Source organism: Fundulus heteroclitus, unplaced genomic scaffold (assembly GCF_011125445.2).
Source record: "Fundulus heteroclitus isolate FHET01 unplaced genomic scaffold, MU-UCD_Fhet_4.1 scaffold_501, whole genome shotgun sequence".
In the NCBI taxonomy this organism is placed as follows: domain Eukaryota; kingdom Metazoa; phylum Chordata; class Actinopteri; order Cyprinodontiformes; family Fundulidae; genus Fundulus; species Fundulus heteroclitus.
In genome coordinates, this window is record NW_023396925.1 from 60,379 (window position 1) to 83,173 (window position 22,795).

Consider the following 22,795-nt stretch of genomic DNA (forward strand, 5'->3'; position numbering starts at 1 on the left):
CATGTTACCGCGCCGTGCAGACGCTCTCATTGCTGCAGCTGATGTCTTCAGTCTCAGTCGCTGCGCTTCGCTTGCGGCTCCTCTGAGCGGCCTGCAAGTAGCTGTGGGCCGTTTATCCCCAACCACCAGGTCCGGCTTTCCCCTGCAGACGGGGTCCGGTGTCGGTGTGCACGTTGGGCACATGGTTCAGAAAAGGAGGCCGTTTCATCCTCAGTGATTGCTGGGCGTGAAACTGAGCCCACCTGTATGCAGAGTTTTTGCCTCAAGCTGTTAGTTTCATAAAGAGCAGGGTGAGACACCTACAGGTGCACCGGCTGAGACGCTGCGTCTTGACACGGCTTCAGCGTTGGTGCTCGGATGTGTCGCTACAAGGACTAAAACGCCTCCTGCAACGTCCCGTTCTCCTTTAGTCTAAGCAGAAACTACAGTTTCTCTGAGGTTTTCATCGCATATTGCTGAATTCCTTTACAATCTGTAAATGTGAATCATTTACCAACCTCAGTTATCCATCATTTTTATGGTGACTTAGCGATTCCTTTGAAAAACACAAACATGCTCTCTGGGACAATTTCAGCGTTTTCTGGAGCACTCAACTGAACCCAGAGTTGTTTGCTAACCGGGTACGAGGCGCAGGGAGCGCTCTAACTCCAGCCATGACAGAAAACCATTTCTGTTAGTGATTTTAGGGTTTCGTCCGCTCAGGACTCTGCTTCCCTCCAGGAACTCCACATTTATTCTAGTATTCTACTATGGTTGGGAATAAAGGGTGCAGTTCTTAGTTAGAAAATATAAATGTTTTAAAAAATGCTTTAGGGGCTTTGAAGCAACCTAGCAACATTGTGCCACTGTTTATCAAACACAATCTACTTTACCTCTAGCCTTGCTAAAAAAAACACACTTTACAGCAGCTAAATGTTGGCAGAATTTTATTTCTGATTACCTTTGCTTTTTGCACCTTTTGATTCATCATAAGTAACGCGTTCACTTTTTGCCTGACAGTTGCTGTTTTTGCTTTAGGATTATTTCTCTCCCAGAGCTAGGGCTGGACGTTAAATTGATTTAATCCATACATTCGAATTTCCAATTTATTAAGATTTCACTTTTGGAAAATCGAGATTTTAATTTGCCAATAGACTCTCTGGGCTTCCAGTAGCGTGCAACGCTCAATATATGTTTAGGAAAACATTGTCAAAATTTTGTAAAGAGTAAAAATGTTTTACCATAAGATGGGACACTTTAATTTATTCATTTACGTTTTTGAAGTAAAGCCTGTTCTTAGCTGATTGTGTAAAACCAGTGTTTTTTATTGTTTACAACGGCAGGGAGGCCATCTTGTTTTATAGGCACGTTTCACAGCATTGAATTTAGTTGCACTTTGAACTCAGGTCAACTCCCAGACGAAATGCTTGACATAAAAGCAAGTTTTTAAAATAATTTCTTTTTGTGAAACGAAATGGAGAAAAAAATCAATAATCGGATTTGGTATAACACAATCTGAGATTTAATTTTTAAGCCACATGGCCCAGCCCTAGCCAGAGCTGATATCCAGTAGAACCAAAGCAAGATGTAGACGGCTTTTTGACTCTTCTATCTAAAGGCAGAATTTCCCCTCACTTCTAAACGTGCATATTTCAGGGAAGGTCGTGCAGGTTCTACCACGGGGTGCAGAGGATGCGGGATCAGCACACGCTGCAGTGGGTCCATGGGCTGCGTGAAGCCTGGGACATCGAAGACCTGGTGGCTGTGGGGAAAAAGCTGCGCTCCTGTTCCTACTACGCCGCTCGGGAGCTCATGCAGGGTGCCTCTATTATCTTTTGTCCGTACAACTACCTGCTGGACCCAATGATCAGAGAGAGCGTGAGTCCAAAGGAAAACGAACGCTGGAAGAGTGACGACGGCGCCAGTTGGAGAGGTCATTATCAGAACCCGACATAATCAGTTGTTATCATTCTTTATTTTCACCAGATGGAGATTGACCTGGAAGGCCAGATCTTGATTCTGGATGAGGCCCATAACATTGAGGACTGTGCGAGGGAAAGTGCCAGCTGCAGCCTAGGCCTGGCCAGCCTGCAGATGTCCAGAGATGAACTGGACGGCATGGTCAACAGTAACATTAGACGCTCCAACCACGAGTCTCTCAGGGACTTCTGTTACGCTCTCATCAAGTCAGTCTTTTGCTGAAACTTCTCGTCTTACTATCAAAACCTGAGCTTTATTCAGAGTTTTCTGTTGTTGACCCAGCTGGATGCAGGAGAGCCAGGTGCTGCTGACTGAACGTGGCTTTGATAATGCCAGCAAGGTCTGGAGCGGAAAGGATATACTGAGCATTTTCCACGGTCTGGGCATCACAGCCGACACCTTCAGTAACCTGAAGGTAAAACAGAGCTAAGTTGCTTAACTTATGAAGACTGCAGTTAAAGAAAGATGAGCGTTTGAAGCAGCTTAGTTTAATTCCTGCACTGTATGTTTGACACAGAAAAGCCTGGCAGCCGTGCTGGAGAAGGAGGAGCGCGCTGGTTTGGTCAATGGTAAGGAGGACATGGTGCAGGTCCCAACCATCGGCTCGTCGACGGCCACTGTCCTGAAAAACCTCTTCATGGTGTTGGATTTTCTCTACAGGGAAAACAGCCGGTAGGTCACCAAACTGACGTTTTTCAGGTCCGCCGTGTCTTGCTAACCAGCCGCTCGCTCAGTAGTTGTTCCTGCGCCCGCAGGTTTGCTGAGGACTACCGCGTGGCGTTGCAGAGGAGCTACGCCTGGACTAATCAGGTCCCACCTGATGCCCATGATGCCCAGGGCTTTCTGGTCCTGTACCGCCCCCGACACCGTCAAACCACCCGGGTCAAGACGGAGGTCCTGACGCTCAGTTTCTGGTGTCTCAACCCTGCCGTGGTGAGAGATTTTCCATCCAGACACAGTACCTTTTTACTAAGCTGCAGAGGCTGGTTTCAGTGGCTCTGACAGATGACTGGTGCCTGATATAAGCCATGTGAGTCTGTTTTTCTTCTTCTTAGGCTTTCTCAGACCTGAGCGGTCTAGTACACAGCATTGTGCTGACATCAGGAACCCTGTCACCCATGGGCTCGTTCTCCTCTGAACTTGGGGTGAAATTCACCATCCAGCTAGAGGCCAACCATGTGATCAACAAATCCCAGGTTAATGAGACTGACTGTTCAGGCATGGATTCATGTACAAAGCAGTGTTTAGTTGTTTCTACTAACACTACTTGGTTAAGGTGACCCCAGAGATAATTCTGTGACTTAGACTTAGGGCGGCCATGTCTTGGTTGGTTTATACGTGTGCCGTCTTCTTTCCTTGATCACACGATGGATTCAAGAGAGAGAGATGTTCAATTCTTGGGAAATTGTTTTATAACCTAATGGTCTTCAAAACTGTATCTGACCATGTCTGCTGTGTTTTTTTTTTTCCACTAATATGTCAACTGTACTTAAAGTTGAAATCAACCACTGTTTTTTGTTGTGTTTAGGTCTGGGTGGGCACTGTTGGAGCAGGACCCCAAGGCCAAAAGCTCTGTGCCACTTTTCAGAACACTGAAACCTACGCCTTCCAGGACGAGGTGGGGGCTTTGCTGCTCCATGTCTGCCAGGCCATAGCCAAAGGTGTGCTCTGCTTTTTGCCTTCCTACAAGGTAAGCCTGTTAGCAAAACGTGAAAGATAACTGGACTGAACTTATATAACGCGTTTCCAGTCATACTGACCACTCAAAGCGCTGTACACCAGAGCCACATTCACCCAGTCGCACTCACTAAAGCGCACACATTTATACACCGATACGCAGCTCTGTAGGTAGGCAACTTTTCCTCGTCATGTAACGACCTTTTGATTGCAAGACGACTACTCAACCCATCAAGCCACAGTTGCCCCACAAGATGCACAATAAACTGGGCTGTAATGAGCTGCCACCACCTCTAAGCACTTTGCACTACCTGGTTGAAATGGGCTTGGCAAACATTCATATGAGAGAAGAAGATGGAAGTAAGCAGAATTCAGCATAGACATGGTGATTTCTCTTTTTAACTGTTATCACCCAGAGTAACCCAGTTCCTACCTCCATCCACATCGTTAATGACTGCACCTTTTCTCTGGGAAGAACCTCCAGATGACATGTTGTGAATTGGTGCTATGTAAATAAACTAAATTTGACACGTATCAAGTAGAATATTTAAGTTTTTCATGGATGTATTAATCACTGCAACATCCCTACATTCTTACATATTTTCTTATTCTATCTTTATTTAGTATGTGATCATAATACTTGTTTAGATAGAGTGGAGCTGGGGGTTCAGGGTTTGCACATGTGACCACTAGGAGGTGCTAGAGACCACATATGAGTCATTAGTTGCAGCGAAGCATTCAGACAAGACAGCATAACAGCACACTGCTGGGTATGATGTATATCTAGAATCCCATCGGGCTTATAAAGCAGTAGCATAGAAAAAAGTAAGAGTTTGGTTGGAATCGACAGAATGTGAACTTTATTGGATTTGCTTGCCTTGCTAAGATGCAGCACTATCACATTTACAGTAGCGCCTTCCTGATCAATACAGGCACTTGTCAGGGACTTGTTAAATTCTTCCAGAAGTGTATCCTCTTTCAGTTAATGAGGACACATCTTAGCGCACACGCAGAGACACTTTGTCCCCTTTGTTTGTTATGCCCTTTGCCTCATCAATAATGAATGTCCTCTGTAGCTCAGTTGTCACTCTGGTTTAGTCAGGGCCAAATGGATTTCATATGTCATCATATGTCATTTCATGTGTGAATTTAGTCTGAAATGCACTGTGAACATATTAGATGTGGTCAATTAGTATAGAACATTTTCTGTCTATAATAAATGTTAATGTAAAGCTGTTGAAGCTGCTGTTCTCCTATGATAAGCCACACACTGGCTTGTGTTTTGCCCTTGGCAGTTTTTGGTCCTGCCTTTGGCGTGTTTTCTGGCTCTCTTTGGACTGGTATTTCCGTGTGTCTCGTCCAGAGATCGCTGGTTTGAGTCGTCTGCTGTCTTTGCTCCCTATCAGGTTGCATTCTCCAACAGCTTATGATACCATCATGTAAACAGAGGAAAGCTAGGGCTCAGGTTTGTGTTTTCCCCTTTTACCTCCCCTTTTGTTGGCCTGTGATATCAGCCGAGCAGCGTCTATGAGCCTTGGGATGTTTTTTTTTCTATTATTGATATTCATGTAGAAGTCTTTCCTCTCTCTATGCTGCTTCATAAATATTTAATCTGCAGTCAGCTCTTAAAGATAAGGAGATGAGGGAATATGAAGGGCTGGGTATTAATTGGAGCCCATAGAGGCCTCGGTGGTGCCACAGAGTCCCGTCTGCCCCTTGCTGTGTGTAGTTGTGTGCAAGCAATCGACAAGTCAACAGGGTAAGACATCTCAAGACGGTTCTCTTCAGTGCATTCAAGTGATGACTATCAGCACTGTCCACACAGCTACTTCTGCAGTAGACAGAGGGCAGAGAGAAGTATAGGTGGAAGGCTCATTAGGTTTATAAAATGTTATTCACATTACATGATACTCTTTCACTGCTGCCAAACCAAGGCAAGCTTTCAAATCTAATAAGCATTTTCTATACATGGTAAGCCCTACAATACAGCTGACATCCCTATAGTCATGCTCATTGACTTGGTGTCCCAAAAAAAATCTAAATCTGTTCTGTTTTTGTTGCTCGTTAGTCTCTGCCGGGCCGTGGTTAATCCCCATTAATGCCACTGCATGCTCAGCTGTCCAACCTTAGCCGCCCAAAGAAAAGACCAATGCTTCACAAAGCAGAGAGGGTGGTATTGTTGATGAAAAACGCAGGGTTTGGTAGCGGTAGGGCCATGAAGGGGAATACAAGATGCTTTTAAAGGAGATTGAGATAAGGGCCATTAGGTGATGTCGCCTCGCTGTCTGTGTGAAGACGCGTCCGGCGCCTGGGCTCCCACGAGCTCGTGTCAAATCAAAGTCAAACTGGGATGCACGCTGCACACCCACCTGCATGCGCTGTCCTCAGCTGCTCATCCAGAGCACTAATCACACAGCTCCAGCATTACTGACGTCTTAAAGCCGGCCACATTGTTCGGCTCTTTTAGAGCAAATTAGATTCATGCGTCGGTTTGCCCTGAGTAAATTATGGCTGTTGATTTTTGGAAGAGCTGAGCTGAAGATTTATTTAACTTTTTACATGGGAAACTTGAGAGTTGCTGCTGTTTGAGGAAGCTGGAGTTGTGTTGCTAGACATCCATTTTCAGAGTTTAAAAGCACTTCTTAAAGGAACCCGGGTTGTCTGTCAGTTACTGCTTTCAATCAGCATCTTTAAGTATAGCAAAATAACAAAGATTGCTGGTTCTTTTTTTTTATATCTCCTCTCTTATAAAAGTTTTGACTTGATAATAAGTCTTGTTTTCTCTTTAAGAACTTTTAAATATTTTTCTGTGAGCAATCATTAATCATTGATAAAAGGAGCGGAGGTGATGTCACACTGTGTGAGAAAGTATTGGCTGTAAACCCGGGTTTTAGCATCTTACATTGATCATTATTCCAATTAGCATGGTAAGCATTACTAATTGAAAATAGCTACGCCCAGTATCAGCTGGTAGCATTCATTGAGGGGTAAAAGATTGGATTGTGAATTTGTAACCAGCTGGTGGAGCTGAAAATGAACTGATTCCAGTAACCAGAAGATTTCTGTGTGCATTCCTATCTCAAAATCCCTCAGCATATGCCCATCATTTTATCTAGTCACCTCTAATGTTCAAAGGGAAGCAGCTTATTCCTGTCTGAAGAAATCCTCCTTGAATTATGTAGTTCAACTTTCTGTTAGACCAAAGCTGAACAACCATAAAAGCCATTAAAAGCTCATTCACTAGACGGCTACACGTGTTTGTTTATAAAGCACCTCCAACTTATTATCTAATTGGTCTTATTAGCGCAATCACGGTTGAAAACAGATGTCTTAGTATGGAAGCGTATTTTGGAGCATTTTAAAAATGTCATATAAAAGAAAAGGCATGTTGTATAACCTGATAACCTTCATAAGACATGAGCAGGCTAACTATTGACTACTAACCAACTATAATGTGTTTCACAGTAGTTTATGGTGTTAAAACCTGTGCCAACATTTTTATCAAGAATGATTTTAAATTTCTAGGATTGGACATTAAAACTGTCAGCAGTGTAAATAAGCCATTTATTGCTGCAGCCACCACAATGTTTAGCAGTGGGGCTGCAAAATATATTTAGCAAGTGTACTGGTACTGCAGTTTAACTCTACACAGTATCAGTAGTACAATAAACATTAGCTAATTATAGAAGTACCATGCATTAAGGGAGACTGACAGTAATGTAGTTGGTGATACTTGTTAATGCAGCAGAGAACGTATTACGTGGACCTTAAAATGTCCTGCAGCATTTTCAAGAAACGTTTGTTAAGGTGGAAATTATTAGCAACGTAGTTGCTTTCTAGCTCTCAACATGGAAGCGCTGTCTACTGAGTACACAGGGATCTTTGCATGAGTGCTCTTAACCCTAAAAAGTTGATAAATGTATCTTTTGAAACAATAACCGTTTGAACTGCAGGTAAGTTGAGCTGTACATTAACTTTAAACTGCAGAGCTGTACGCCGTACACTCTTCATAGAATATATTAACTTCAAGGTAGTATCAGACTGAGTCGCTTCATATGAGGTATCTGCTTATACCAAATCTCAGATTAAGAGAGAAATCTGATGTCAAATGTCAAATTTTGGTGCCAACTAAGAGATGACAGGAACTAACTTTTTGGTAGACATCAAGAAAAAGTAAAAAGTAGGGTTGCGCCGATGTGACTACTATGTCCGTCGGCTGTTATCTGATATTAATGGTGCTGTTATAGCCGATAACTGATATTTACAGATATAAGCTTGTAGTAGAGCCCCGTGCTCCTCTGCATTTAAAGGAGTCAGTTGGGGTGGTTCAGGCGTCTGATCAGGAAGCCTCCTGGGTGGTTAGGCCTTTGGAAAATGTTCTAGCTACCTTCCACTGGTGGAAAGTCCTGTTGGAGGCCCAGAACTCGCTGTATAAAGTCACATTAAATAAATTAGAATATTATCGAGAGGTTAATTTATATGAACTCCACTAAGTGAAACACATTATATAGCTTTACTCACAGACTGATCTTTTAAAGCCTTTGTTTCTGTTATGATGATTTTCCCCCTACAGCTAATGAAAACAACATTTATTACATTGGACAAATGAAAACTATTTTATTTACATAGCTAATGGCTGTCACTTGAAAACCCTTTTGCTATTACAGCTGTAACCTTTTGTCAAACAGCCAAAATATCTCAAATTCTATTTCTGAGTATCGGTCATGTAAACATGATTTTTCATTAAAAATGAAGTCCTCTCCTTTTAGCCTTTTATCACAGCAGTGGGCGACGTATTTGAAGTGTTCCGGTATCACCACCAGCGTGGCTGTAATGTGCAGGGCGGACGACCTGGGAAGGGTGGCAGACTGGAGTTGGCAGGTGGCTTCTTGCCACCAGTGGTGGCGTGACGGCTGCTGTGATATTTTGGGGCTAAATAATTAACTGCGCAACAACACGTCTCCCCTCGCCACTGTGAAATGTGGCTCTGGGCTGCATGTTTCATTAATGCCGTCGCCTCCAAAGCCCCTCTATAATTCAGCAGGCACTACAGGAGCTGCAATGTGTTGCCACACAGCTCACTGACACCTGGGACATGGGGAAGGAGATAGAGTGAGGCCAGATGTACAGGAGGTGAAGATTGGGGGGGAGAGGGGTACAGGGGAAGTGTAAAAGTGCGAGAAAGAGAGCAGGTCACTGCTTTGTCTGGTTGTTTCGCCACCCGGTCCCAGTTGGTATAGAGATCTGGCCCATTTTAGCGCGTCGGTGGCAGAGAATTGCACCTAGCATGCCTACAAAGAACAATGAATTATTCACTGTTTTTGTCCCCCCTTATGTGCTAAATACTGCTCATTCACATTCATGTTGCATGGAGATCCAGACTATTCTGTTGTGAATTCTCGTTTGAAAACAAGTTCTAGTTTAATAAACTTTCCCACTTTTTAAATTCAGTAAAGCTCCTAGTAAAATATGTCAAATAGAAAGATCCTAGACACATCCATTTAAGGTTGACTTTATGGTGCGTCTTACATTTGTATGTTCTAACTAGTTCTTTTCATTCTTGTTTGACATTTTGTCAAAATATAAAACTGGTTCACAGATTGTTGTGTAGAATGATTCTGCTAAACATTTGCTTTAATTTTTGATGTGACATGACCTTTTTTGATATATTGCATTAAAGTTTTAAAGCGAAATAGAGCTGTAATTAATGATTATTTTAATAGTTGATTACTCAATACATGTTTTAATTATTTTAGATTGTTCGACTAATCACTTCAGTTGCTCGCAAAAAATATTTTCACTCACTTGGTCAAGTGTCTACAAGTCTTTGAATGTCCCTTAATAGCCTCTTGTTGCTACTATTCTGTATTTATTACGTTTATAAATGATAATCTATAAAATATTAATTTAAATTTAACTGACTTGATTTTTTTTTATATTATTTCTTTCAAAAATATATTTTTACTGTGAAATTCTTTAAAGATCCAAATGTATTAAAAAAACAATATCTTTCGACCTTCAAGCTTACAATATGGCTCAATGTTTAGAGATATTTTAAACTAAAGTGTAGAAAGGGGAGCATACCAACATGTTTGCAGTCAGGCTTGTTCTCTTTATTAAGACATTATTTCCAATCCCAGCATCAACATTAAAGATGAGCGAATTATTAATTTCCAAATATACTCTCCATTCCTCCAGTTAGACATTAAAATCGAATAAAACTATCCCATTATATAGGTTCACATTAATGTTAACCATTCATCTCAGTGATGAATGAAACAATGAAATAAGATCAATAATTATCATTGGATATAATCTGACTGAACAGTAACTATGTTATGAACTTCCACCCACTCAGCCTGGCAGGCAGCCAAACTCTCCGAGGCTGAGGGGCTTGATCGCTCGATCACCCGAGCAATCAAGCAAACCAAGCAGATATTTTAGCTCTACACAGCCACATTCTCACCTAAAATCAATCTAAAAGTTAATTTAGTATCAAAGAAAGTGTAACTTTGGCTATTACTGCTTTGAGCTGCGGTCATGTGATAGGGCGCTGTTTGCTGACCATTGAACTGATGCTATGCTGCCCTATAGTCACCTTACTGAACTGCATGTGATTTAGACTACCACAGACAGTGAAAAATGTATAAAGTTAGCAATGTTCATATATTTTTAAACAACACAAAGACATTTTGCGTCAACATTTTTTCATAATCAACATTGTCAGTTACATCAACTAATTGTTACAGTCCAAACTCGTTGTATTCGTCTGTGGAAAACCGTACACCCCACACCCACCATCAACAAAAATCTATTCATCTTGAGATGGGTCAGTTCAAAATGGTTTGATTCATTTTCCCCTACAATCAAGTAACACGTCAACAGGGGCGGGATCTTTAATAGCAAGGCAGCCCCACAGTCCGATACACCAATACAACAGCAATCTAGACTGCTGCTCCTTTTATGGCTATATCTGACTCAAAACTGACAGCTACTGTATCCAGTAAGCTTGAAGGAGGGGCACAGTCCGTTAACCAGGGATCATAGTGGGGTTCAAGCTAACAGCTAACGTTAGCTTATGTAGACCGGGAGGTTGTGTCCCAGACGGGAACTTTGCTGACTGTCATATGTTGCTCTCAAACATAGAGGCGTTTGAAAAGCGGCCTGCCAGGCTTATAATAAGGTGGGAGAAACCCTGGTGCGTTCACACCAAACACATTTTGAGCGTTGGGACATCTGGTTTACATGCAAAATCTATGGTGGACATGCCTTTAGGAGAATCAAGAGGTTCTGTGGTGCGTTTAAACTGCTGGGAGTGGCGCATTTTGAGCTTTCAAGCGTCTGAAGCGGCAGGCGCTAGAGTTGGAACATCAGAACTTTTGCAGCTGAACGTGGAGTGTTAACCAATCAGAAAGACCCCTCTATGTGATGTAGTGGCAGATTTTCCAATAGAATAAAATATGTGAACCACTTAAAATCCTCACAAAAGCCCTCACCATCAACCGTGCTTATTGGCATCATATCTTTTTCTCTAATGTTACAATTGTTTTGCTAATGCCCTTTGTCATCACATCCTAACTTTCCAAGCATATCAGTACATTTTAATACTACTAATAATCTTTTCTGTCACGGCAACGTACATTCCAATGAATTTGTTCTCTACATTTAACCCATCCACTTGGGGAGCAGTGTGATGCCACTGTGTGGCGCCTGGGGAGCAATATGGGGTTGAGCGTCTTGCTCAGGGACCCGGAGTGGCAGTATGTGGGAGTTGAACTCAGAACACAAGCATTATGCTGTAAACAATAGGCCACCATTCCCCCTCAACCTTTGGTTGAGAAGTTGACATTGCTCCGCCATGCAGCATGTCTGAATGGCGCTATTTAGGTGTTAACTTAAGGAGCTTGTTGAGTGTTTATATTTAAAACCAGAAACGCATTAAAACCATTTTGCATCCTTGTCATTATTAAAAGTGTAAAATAATACCACACTGGACTCCGTTTGAACCGTATCATGTTCTTGTTCAGGCATGCCTCCACCATGATTGTTTCTTTTACAACTATCATGGTCTGGCTCTGCTTAAGGGGGAGCCGCGGTGCTCTCTTTTGGATGGTGGTAATACTACAACACTGAAAGAACGTCCGTTTAGTGGACGTTATCGGTTAATCGGATGGAAAACAAACCTTAACCTAATAAACGTATGATTGACAGTTAATCATAAATCGATTGTAGGTTTGCATCCCTAGTATGTCCACATATTGGTGTTCAGTCTAACACAATCTCCATTAAAATGACACTCAAAACTTTTGGGCCAATGGTACCTTAAACAATAATTAAATGACAATCACTAACGAAGGCCATTGCCCAGATGTCTGCAGTTGCTTCTCTGATTAATACCTGTACACTGACCAAAGCCAGTGTACAGGTGCTGGTCATATAATTAGAATATCATAAAACAGTATATTTTTTTTCAGTAATTCCAAAAAGTGAAACTTGGCATTAAATTCATTCATTACACACGGATATGTTTCAAGTGTTTATTTCTTTTAATTTTGATGATTATAACCGAGAACTGATGAAAATCCCAAATTCAGTATCAGAAAATTAGAATATTGTGAAAAGATCCAATATTGAAGACACCTAGTGCCACACTCTAATCAGCTTCTTATCTTAAAACACCTTCAAATGCCTTTAAATGGTCTCTCAGTCTAGTTCTGTAGGCGACACAATCATGGGGAAGACTGCTGACTTGACAGTTGTCCAATAGACGACCGCTGACACCTTAAACAAGGAGGGCAAGACACAGAAGGTCGTTGCTAGAGGCTGGCTGTTCACAGAGCTTTATTCAAGCACATTAATAGAGAGGCGAAGGGAAAGGGGAGGAAAAGATGTGGTAGAAAAAAGTGTACAAGCAACAGGGATGACCACACCCTGGAGAGGATTGTGAAACTAAACCCATTCAAAAATGTGGGGGAGATTCACAAAGAGTGAACTGCAGCTGGAGTCAGAGCTTCAAGAAGCACCAGGCACAGACATATGCCAGACCTGGTTTCAGCTGTCGCAGTCCTTGTGTCAAGCCACTCCTGAACAAGAGACGCCGTCAGAAGCGTCTCACCTGGGCTAAAGACAAAAAGGACTGGACTGCTGCTGAGTGGTCCAAAGTTCTGTTCTCTGATGAAAGTAAATGTTGCATTTCCTTTGGAAATCGAGGTCCCAGAGTCTGGAGGAAGAGAGGAGAGGCACAGAATCCACGTTGCTTGAGGTCCAGTGTAAAGTTTCCACAGTCGGTGATGGTTTGGGGTACCATGTCACCTGCTGGTGTTGGTCCACTGGGTTTTCTGAGGTCCAAGGTCAACACATCCGTCTACCAGAACGTTCTAGAGCACTCCATGCTTCCTGTTGCTGACCAACTCTATGGAGATGCAGATTCTATTTTGCAACAGGACTTGGCACCTGCATACAGAGCCAAAGCTACCAGTACCTGGTTTAAGGACCATGATATCCCTGTTCTTAATTGGCCAGCAAACTCACCTGACCTTAACCTCATAGAAAATCTATGGGTTATTGTGAAGAGGAAGATGCGATACACCAGACCTAACAACGCAGAAGAGCTGAAGGCCACCATCAGAGGAACCTGGCTCTCATAACACCTGAGCAGTGCCACAGACTGATCCACTCCAGGCTACGCCACATTGCTGCAGTAATACAGGGAAAATGAGCCCAGCTAAGTAATGAGTGCTCATACTTTTCAGTTAGCCAACATTTCTGGAAATCCTTTTTTTCTATTGGTCTTAAGGAATATTCTGAGATACTCAATTTGGGGTTTTCATTAGTTGTCAGTTATAATCATCAGAATTAAAATACATAAACACTGAAATATATCAGTATATGTAATGAATGAACATAATGTACAAGTTTCCCTTTTTTAATGAAATTACTGAAAAACATCTACTTTTTCATGATATTCTAATGATATGACCAGCACCTGTATATTGGCTTCTACGCCATCAAGGATTAAAATCCTGCAGTGCACGCAAGGTGCCCTTCCTCAAGCCAACGCATGTCAAAGCCCGTCTGATGTTTGCAAATGACCATCTGAATGATCCAGAGGAGGAATGGGAGAAGGTCATGTGGTCTGATGAGACAAAAATAGAACTTTTTGGTTAAAACTCCACTCGTCATGTTTGGAGGAAGAAGAAAGATGAGTACAACCCCAAGAACACCATCCCAACCGTGAAGCATGGCGGTGGAAACATCATTCTTTGGGGATGCTTTTCTGCAAAGGGGACAAGACGACTGCACCATATTGTGGGAAGGATGGATGGGTCTATGTATCGTGAAATTTTGGCCAACAACCTCCTTCCCTCAGTAAGAGCACTGAAGATGGGTCGTGGCTGGGTCTTCCAGCATGATAACGACCCAAAACACACAGCCAGGGCAACTAAAGAGTGGCTCCGTACGATGAATTTATAATCTGGAGTGGCCTAAGCGTCCTGTACTTCTTCTGGAATTCAGAGTGGAGCACATGTCTGAGGACGGACTGCCAAAAGTTATTGGAGACAGAGGGAGGAGCCATTCCCTATTGTACTTGTCTGTACTATGTTTTAGATCGGGTCTTGTTTTCTGTCAAATACCAAACTAGCAGTGATGCCAACTATGTAGAGCTTATTTAGCTCTGTACAAATATGCATATTTTGTACAAACACAAAAACTCTTAAACATGTAAGAAAATGAGACACTGTGAAGTTTGCACAAACCTGCCATATGTGTGTCAGCAGAGTGCTATCGACTATAGCTCCAGAGTATTTATGAGCTAACTTTGCAAGTTCTGTCAATTGGAATGTGCAAAGCAGCAAAAGACCATAATGCAACTGAAATTAGGCTTGGTTCATACAAACTGTATCAATCGATAGACGTGTATCGATAATAGAAAAGAAAGGGTCAATAAAAAGTTCAATAGAATAACAGTTTTCCTTTATTTTGCATTATAGCCATGTAGAATAATACTACAGTCCTTACATCCTCCCAACCAATCACAAACGCAGACCCAGGAATACTCTGTCACCAAGCTCCAACCCCTTTAAAGAGTTCAAAGAGCACATGTTCTTTTTTTTTTTTTTTTCTCCATGTTTTGGTATAAAGTTGGTATAATAGAGGGTTGAGTTTGAATTCAGTGTTTGTGTGTTCTGTATCTAAAAATAGCTCACTAAGCAACAGCATAAAAGGGCCAGGGCTGCACTTAAAATCTATGTTTTGAATTTGTTGAGAACTATAGATCTCAATCAATATTTCTATTTCATCTATGGTTTTTTTTTTCTATGTTGTCCAGCCCTAACTGAAATTATAATAAGCTTGGTAAAATGCAAGAAGTAGATCTTCATTATGTCTAATGAAGGAAATTTTATCTAAAATGCATTTGACTGTGAATTATGTTTATTGAACCCTTTCTAACCTAGGTTTGCAACTGTTTCTTTTGCACCTTACTATCAATTTTATTAGTTGAAATAGCCTAGGGAGAGTAATGGTGGTTGTTACTCAATGGGATTCTCAAATGTCCACTTCCTTCAGGGGTAAGATAAACATAAATTGGAGGTAAATTTGCTACCCTCCTTTCTAATGTGAATCACTTCCTAATGTTAATGCAAGACATCATTCATTTCATGCAAAGAGTATGGCGATATTGCTACACCACATGTATTTACATCATCCTTTGCTGTATTATAACGCGATATTAGTAAAATACACATTTATTTTAGAAGCTTTTAGCTGCATCGCTATATATTTTTAATGCATAAATTTGGTATAACAAGTTTTTTAAATTTTTATTATTAGTTTTTTTTTCACGGCTTTATGAACATGTTTTAAGTGGGCGAGTACAGCTAGTAGTCTTAGTGCTGCTTACCAATTAGCTTAGCCTCAAGCGTTGAACCTGGTAATCTGCTAGGATGTCTGAATCTCTACTAAAGACAAACACTGCCCATGAAGCATTTGTTGTTGCTGGTCCGGATGAACGCATTGTGTCACCTGACTTGTAGTATGATGCAGAGTTTATCCTCCATTAACGGTTTCATGTTTTGTCTCATTACTGACACAGACCTTAATGGATTTTATTGGGATTTAATGTGATAGACCAACACAGGGTGATGCATAATTAAGTGGAAGGAAAATAATAAATGGTTATCAAAACATTTTACATATAAAATGTGTCATGTACATATGGATTCACTCCCTTTTACTCTGATGGCCAGACAGATGCCTTTCAGAGTTGACGTAATCAGTAAATACTGTATGTTTAATTTAACCTCAGTCTAATTCCAGGAAGACCTCACAACAACTCATTTTGTTAGAGATCATTTGTGAATAAACAGCATAATGAAGACCAAAGAACACAACAGACAGGTGAGGGAGAAGTTCAGGTTAGGTTATGAAACAACATCCCGAACCTTGAACATCTCCGAGAAATCCGTTAGGGTTAAAATGGAAAGAATATGGCACTACTGGCAAGACATGGCTGCCCACCTAAGCTGACAGGCCAGAGAGGAGCTCCACAGGAATCTAACCTTTATGGAAGAGGAGCCATGAAAAAGCCTTGTTGAAAGAAAGCCATAAAAAAAATATAATAATATGTGCAGTTTGTCACAAGCAAAGTGTGGGAGGAGGCACTCTTGTCAGATGAGACCCAAACTGAACTTTATGGCTTATATGCAAAACGAACATGTGTAAGTTGCAGTTATATCAGTCTTTGTATTATGTGAATAGAAGTCCCCATGTGCTACACAGCTGTGAGACACAGATAGCAAGGCTGTGTTTGTTACGCGTGCGTGTGCAAGCATTCAAAATGTCCGCCCCACTCAGTGTTTCACTGCATGATTTCAAAGCTAATGCAGGTAGCGATTAGGAAACCTGAGAGTGCCACGTTGGACAAAAGCCACCTGGGTAGAAGTGATACTCAGTGCTGTCAGTCATGTACAAAAAACTCATATTTACTTTTAAACATGTCTTTTTTTTTTTGTTAGTTAATGTTAGAAATACAAGAACAAAGTTCTATCTTGTTGTGATTGTAAGACATTGTGACATTAAGGTTTTACTTAGCATGTGATACCAGGGTTATCTGAGAGAACATTTGCCTCCGTGCTCATCTCCTTGTGGAATAAGCTCCTTTCCAAGTGCAACCTGGCAGATAATGGCTGTTTTGTTTAGCACTAGATCTGCCTAAAGTACATAACATGAATTATTCATCTCCCGCTTAAGATTGCACTGAAAAGCAGTAGCAGGACAAAGAGTTTGTTGAGCTGAAGACACGTGTTAGGCGGAGGGGCAGGATGGGGGTGGTCTATGCCAACGTAACAGTGTGTATTTAGTGAAGGTGTTATGTTTTATTGATGCAAATGTTCTGACCTCACTTACTTTTTAAGTCCCCAATCTGATTAAACCCTCCCCATGCCTCATTTCACTGCTATGAAGTAATAGCACTGACATTCGCTCTTGCTGTGTCATTTTCTTGCCTGCTCAGTATGGCCCTAACCTGCAAAATAAGTTCATTGTCAACTCTGTTGAGTTCTGTTTAAAACTGGGTTTAGCTATTCATGTGGGTAAGGCAAGGCAAGTTTATTTGTATAGCATATTTCAGTACAAGGACAATGCAAAGTGCTTTACATTATTAAAGCATTGGAAAAATAAAAAAACAGAACAGGAGCAAGTAAAAAAACTGTTGGATTAAGATGTAGGAAATGTGAAACAAAATCCAACATAGGGAAATGGAAACTAAAAGCAAATATTAATGATTTTAAAAACAGTTGGACTACAATCTTAAACTAATGATGTTTCAGTTAACAGTTTATCTAAAACAGTCAAAGGCAATCCTAAACAAATTGGGGGGTGGGGGGGGGGTAATCTTGATTTACAAGACCTTTTTATAGTTTCAGTACTTTTATAGTTTTCTGGATGTTTTTTTTCCAGATAGGTGGAGCATAAGAACTAAATTCTGCTCCTCCATGTTTGGTTCTCATTCTGGGAATGCAGAGTAGGCTTGAATCAGAATACCTTAGTGGTCTGGAGGGTTGATACACTGATAACAAGTCTGTGATGTATTTTAGGTGCTAAGCCATTTAGGGATTTATAGACTAACAGAAGTATTATAAAGTCTATTCTCTGAGATACAGGGAGCCAGTGTGTTAATAATTGACTGCCTCCAGTTTCGGTCACCCCAGGTTCTTTGCCTTTAATAATGTGGTGTTCTCAATTTGTAAAATTCTGTAGTAATAAAAATACTCTTGAAATAGAAACTGTATTTTAACATACTTAATCTAAAAAACAGAGCGATGTTTACAGCTTCAGTACTGGACTCTCATACAAAAACAATGCGAGACAGGTAGATTTCCAAACACAGAGAGTGTCCAACTCTCGGCCACGTTAGCTTATATGGATGAGCAAAGCCTGCACAGAATTGGTCGATTACACTATGTTGTCTTCAAGGATCCGTGTCACCACTTTGGCTTCAGGGAAGATAACTGTCTAGTTGTTTATGCATGCCAAATGTCCTTGGTTTCCTTTCCCTGGTACCTGTCTTTCGGAGCAACAGCCTCTGTTATCTCATAACCCGCAACAAATGTAAGGACTTCAGAAACGGGTCGATGTGCTCTACTGTCTTAGTCTTAGTGACGCGGGCAGCAGCGTTCTGGATCAACTGCAGCTGTCTGATGGATTTTGGAAGACCTGTGAACACACAGCTGCAGTAATTGATTCAAATAAAAAGAAATGCATGGACGAGTTTTTTCAGATCCTATTGGGCCTTTAGTCCTTTAATACTGGAAATATTCATCAGGTGATAGAATGCTGACTTAGTATCTCTCTTTATGTGCCTTTGAAGGGTCAGGTCTGAGTCCATGACGACACTGAGATTTTGGCTCTGATCTGTAGTTTCTAAATGTAGTAATTGAAACTGTGTGCCAACTCTTGATCTATCCTCCTTTGGACCAATAATTATTACTTCAGTTTTGTTTTTAATTCAGCTGAAGAAAATTCTGGCACATCCATGTATTGATTTGTTCTATGCATCTAGCTAATGCTCTAATAGGTTTATGGTGACATTGTAATGTATAGCTGTGTGTCGTCCGCATAGTTAAGGAACCTGATCTTGTTTTTTTGTTATAATCTGAGCTAAGGGAAGCATGTAGATATTGAATAGAAGGGTCTCCAAGATGAAACCTTGTGGGACCCCACATGTAATTCTTGTGGTCTCTGATTTTAAGTTACTTATTGACACATAACAGTCCCTGTTCTTCAAGTAAGATTTAAACCAGTCAAGTGCTGTGCCAGAAAGACCAGCCCCGATTTCCAGAAGCTCTAATAAAATTGAGTGAGCAAATTAATAAAATTGAGAATATGCTGTTTGGTTTACTACTGCACAGAGGAAACAGTTGAATATCCCCGACCTCTCTTCTGGAGGTCCTGATCGGACTCTGAATCCAGGCTTTGCAGTTTGACCTTCCTAGCATGTTGAAGTTTTCTGCTGATGACAAGAGGAACTTCTGTTTGACCCCTGCAGCACATTTCCAAGCCAGTGAAGCCTCTTTCTGATTGTGGAGCCATATTTATTCAAGGAGATAATTTGCACAGCACAGACATGAGTGAGACCTACTAGGAAGAGGGCTCTTAGATCAATGTGCCTCCCTTGAGACCTGCTGACTTTTGCACTAACAATAGTCAAACAACAGTGATTTCTACTGGAGACACATCAGCTCTCCTAGGTGGAAGCAAAGGAAAGAAACTTGGACTATTTGAAGACCTTGGAGTTAACATAATGACGGGCAGATAAACCTCGGGAAGAAAACGTTTCTTCCCGACGTTGTTCAGTTTAACATGAACAACATCTAATGGGGCATCATTTACATTATGTGTAACAGAGCATGCTGCTTTTAGGTTGGATTGTACAGGGGTTTTATATCGTCATAAAATACAAAAAAATTTAATAATCACAAGCCAAATATTCTCCCAAAACTAGCCCATTACACTTAAAATAATAAATACAATCATGTCATGTTTGTTTGTTAATTAGGGACCACCTCCTTGTGTAACGACAAAAGTGTTTAACAAGGTTAGCTTTGAAATGAGGAATTTCAGTTAATTGGCTAAAACCCATCAACAGGGGGCTTTATGGAGCTTACGATATACTGTACAGTGAGTCGAGACAATAAAGCAAGTCAATCTATAAAGTGTGAAAGCACATCCCCCAGCTTGAAAACAACAAACGTCAGTGGAGAAAGTGCTATTGACTTAGATCTTTAAGCAAAACAAAAGCTGTTGGGCAACATTTAAATTAAAATGGTCCTGAAAGGATCTTAAAATGTTTCAGTTTAACCCGCTGAAACTTGCAGAACCCTGTTCTTGCTCTGAGCAAATAGTAAATGCGTTGAAAATCAACAGTACACACTGTAAATTCTAACAAGTTGAGTTTACTTAAAAACATTTCTTCTTCTTCAACACAGGTGGTCTTGCAAGACCACCTGTGTTGCAAGAACACTTTTGAACTGACACTGCATTTTCTGTGATCCTGAACAGATGCTGGACAAGCTGAGAGATCGGTGGGTCAAAACGGGTCTGTGGACGAAGCTGGAACAACAGAAAACTGTAATCACAGAGCCCCGCGGTGGTGGCAAGGGGGATTTTGATGAGCTGCTTCAAACGTACTATGATGCCATCAAATACTGTGACGGAACAGGTGAGAATTGAGCACATTACCAACCTGACATTAAGCTACTAGTATTAGGATGTCATCATAATAGCCTTGCACTGGGACAGTGACTCCTGCCGTTACTGATGATGTGCATCTGCATCAGAACCTAAATGGCAGCTTTTAATCTTTGCTCATTTTTAAAGTATTCTCATCCTTCAGTATACACTAGTTTTTTTTTCATGGCTTCTGGTGGTCTTCCTACTGATGTGAACTTCGCTTTGCGTTTACAGATGGTGCACTGCTCATTGCCGTATGCAGGGGTAAGGTCAGCGAAGGCCTGGACTTTACAGATGACAATGCCAGGGCAGTGATCACCATCGGGATTCCCTTTCCAAACATCAAAGACCTCCAGGTAAGTAGAGTCACACAAACCTGCTGATCTTTTTCAAGGAAAAGAGAAATTGTAAATAGGAGAACACAAGATAATTAAACAGAATACAATAAAATCTAATAAAACCTAATAAAAGAATCAATATGCTAGTTAGGGCTTGATTTCATGACCGACATTTCTTTAAACTTCATTTCATAAAAAAGATGAAAGGATTAGTTCATTTTTGTGCTGAGAATTTATTTCAGGAAGATTTGTTAGTGATGTTTGAACCTGAATTTTTTTAAACTTTAACTTGAGTGAATTGAACTTTGACCAGTTCTTGTTAATTGGGTTAGGACTAACCCACCACAACACTGCCACTGGGAGGAGACTACAATGCTGGAGAGATTTTTGTCTGATCAAACTAATTATAGATTGCTGAGGACAAAGTATGGAGGACCTACTCTTACATATAAATAAGCATTTATAAATAAGCATACAAACAAATAATACTGCAAACAAGTTAATGTAAGCAATAATTAAATTGTGCAATGAATCAAGAAGCTTTATTGTCATTATGTGTTACCGCAAGGAAAGTTTTGATGAATCAGACATCGGCTCCGAATGCGCATAATTACACACAGCTTTGAACTTTGATCTTTGAACAATAAAGTTCCAGAATGATACCAATAATGTCAGAATTTTATCCTGTTTTATGGTTTTTCTTGCATCCTACCATGAGCTGATCTCTCAGGTCATGGCCAATGACTACTGTAAATTTAAGGAAGCTTTGTCTGAATGTAGCAATAAATTGAATACACATTACCAACCCTAGAGCAGGGGCATCAGATTTCATACCCTTCTTTACTGTCTTTATCTGTTGTTTACCAGCGTGGATTGAAGTAGGTCATTAATCTACATCTGTCTGTGTGAAAGAGAGCTGGATTAACAGATGTTAACATCACATTGTCTCAGGTTGACCTCGTTCTGCTGTGTCTGGTTTTAGGATATGAAGCATTTGGCACTCTAACTTTGGGGAAAACATTTTGGAGATATATACGGACATGCTTAAACAAATCCACACCAAACAAGAACATCCTTTTTTTGGTGATCTGTGAAAAAATAAATAAATCCCAAAGCGATGTTGCGGTGTGTGTGCCCCATCCTTAGTAGATAAAGTTGACCTTTAAGTTGGAGTCTCCCCCCGCCTCCCACCTTTCCTCCCCTTTACTCATCCTCCTGTCAGAGCACGATGAAGCTTTCACTAACCTGTCCTGTCAGTTTAGAAGGACGTGTTGGTGACTGACGCTTCTTAGACCCTTTCATTTTAGCCCTTCACCTTAGTTGTCAGCACTCAGGTCATTGCTTTTCCTATACATGATCTTTTTTTTTTGTTTCTTTATTTTAGTGCTCTGAATAGGTTGTTTATGACAAGGTAACCTTAGATACGGAAAAGTTTAACTAGAGCAGGCGATTTGCAATTAAGCAGCCATCATCTAGTTTTTGTAGGATTATTAAATTCTGAAATAATTTGATCTGAAAAGTAACCAGCATGGATCACTGAAACGCTTCTGTAATACCCAAACTGGTAAAAAAAATTAAACTCCCTTGATAATATGGCTCCACAGTTGGAGCAGTTATTGATGTTTCACCCCAACCATTAAAATCCATAGCCAGTGCTCAGCAGCCAGACCCATCAAAGAAAATGCACACGATTGACAGGCCACCTAGGTTTGGATCATGGATTTAAAAGGATTAATGTAATGTTAGATAGACTTCCTTTGATTTTAGTGCTAGCCTTACCCTTTTAGACTCACTGATGCAAAGGACTCTATTCTCATAGTATCAAAAATTAAGTTTCTTTTAGTTTAGCTTTGCCATTTTACCATGTTGTTTATTTATTTAGTCAACATGATAATTAAATAATTTTTTTTTTTTTTAAGTCAAGTACACAGTATGAAAAAGGGATGTTTCAGTGTAACAGACAGGAAAAAACAGGAAATGAGTGGATGGTGCACAGCACTAGGGGGAGGATTGAGAAAGCCAAAGCTAGTTAGGACCAAGGTGGAGCTGGCCATGCGTGAAGAGACCGTGCATTCCTAATGACATATTCT

The 22,795-nt window shown here is 40.8% G+C and overlaps 1 protein-coding gene across 1 annotated transcript in view; it reads left to right on the top strand.

Annotated features, from left to right (window-relative positions):
- Positions 1–20,723, top strand: part of brip1 (BRCA1 interacting protein C-terminal helicase 1) — a gene marked incomplete at its 3' end in the record, with an annotated part of 35,269 nt that extends 14,546 nt beyond the window's left edge. The window contains exons 8-16 of the mRNA XM_036132424.1: positions 1,636–1,857; positions 1,966–2,165; positions 2,242–2,374; positions 2,477–2,631; positions 2,715–2,892; positions 3,015–3,155; positions 3,488–3,649; positions 20,197–20,356; positions 20,602–20,723. Of these exons, the coding sequence (XP_035988317.1) occupies positions 1,636–1,857; positions 1,966–2,165; positions 2,242–2,374; positions 2,477–2,631; positions 2,715–2,892; positions 3,015–3,155; positions 3,488–3,649; positions 20,197–20,356; positions 20,602–20,723 (1,473 nt within the window). The remainder of the gene's footprint in view (positions 1–1,635; positions 1,858–1,965; positions 2,166–2,241; positions 2,375–2,476; positions 2,632–2,714; positions 2,893–3,014; positions 3,156–3,487; positions 3,650–20,196; positions 20,357–20,601) is intronic.
- Positions 20,724–22,795: the final 2,072 nt, after the last annotated feature.